This window comes from Penaeus monodon, chromosome 31 (genome assembly GCF_015228065.2).
Source record: "Penaeus monodon isolate SGIC_2016 chromosome 31, NSTDA_Pmon_1, whole genome shotgun sequence".
NCBI lineage: Eukaryota > Metazoa > Arthropoda > Malacostraca > Decapoda > Penaeidae > Penaeus > Penaeus monodon.
The window spans coordinates 1,286,043-1,286,570 of record NC_051416.1 but is presented as its reverse complement, the minus strand read 5'-3'; the positions used below and the strand labels follow the sequence as shown (position 1 = coordinate 1,286,570).

The window sequence follows — 528 nt, the reverse complement described above, 5'->3', positions numbered from 1 at the left end:
TACTACATTATTACTTTAACATCACCATGCAAAAATATCTCAAATACATCAGGGGGAAGTGTGTAGTAGTAACTACACATAGAACATATAGCACATAGCATATCCGAATCTGTACTCTGTTCATTCATAATTCCACCAACCTTGCCTTCAGGAAGCCCAGCATCGTAGCACAACTTGGTGACTTCCTTCAAGGCCTCTGTGTTCCTGCCTGTGACGGACACGAAGCATCCCTCGGCAGCCAATGCAATCGCACATGCTTTGCCGATGCCTGAGGTGGCGCCTGCAAGTTCATATTTACATGGCTTTATTTGAGGTAAAAGAGAACCTAGTATGCCTCGCACAATGAAAGCTTATTTATGGAAAATACTTGACGTATATATATATATATTTTTTTTTTTGGGGGGGAGGGGGTAGGTTTAAATTATTTGGTCAATATTATTTTCTGACAAGAGAGAACTTATTTGTCCTGTATTTGCTAATAAATCACCAGGACTATCAGCAGAGGAGGTATTTTAGCCCCTAGCCACA

At 40.7% G+C, this 528-nt stretch overlaps 1 protein-coding gene across 1 annotated transcript in view; it reads right to left on the bottom strand.

Annotated features, from left to right (window-relative positions):
• LOC119592876 (3-oxoacyl-[acyl-carrier-protein] reductase FabG-like) overlaps positions 1-528 on the bottom strand; it is a 9,487-nt gene that overhangs the window by 8,475 nt on the left and 484 nt on the right. The window contains exon 2 of the mRNA XM_037941769.1: positions 141-280. Within this exon, the coding sequence (XP_037797697.1) occupies positions 141-280 (140 nt within the window). The remainder of the gene's footprint in view (positions 1-140; positions 281-528) is intronic.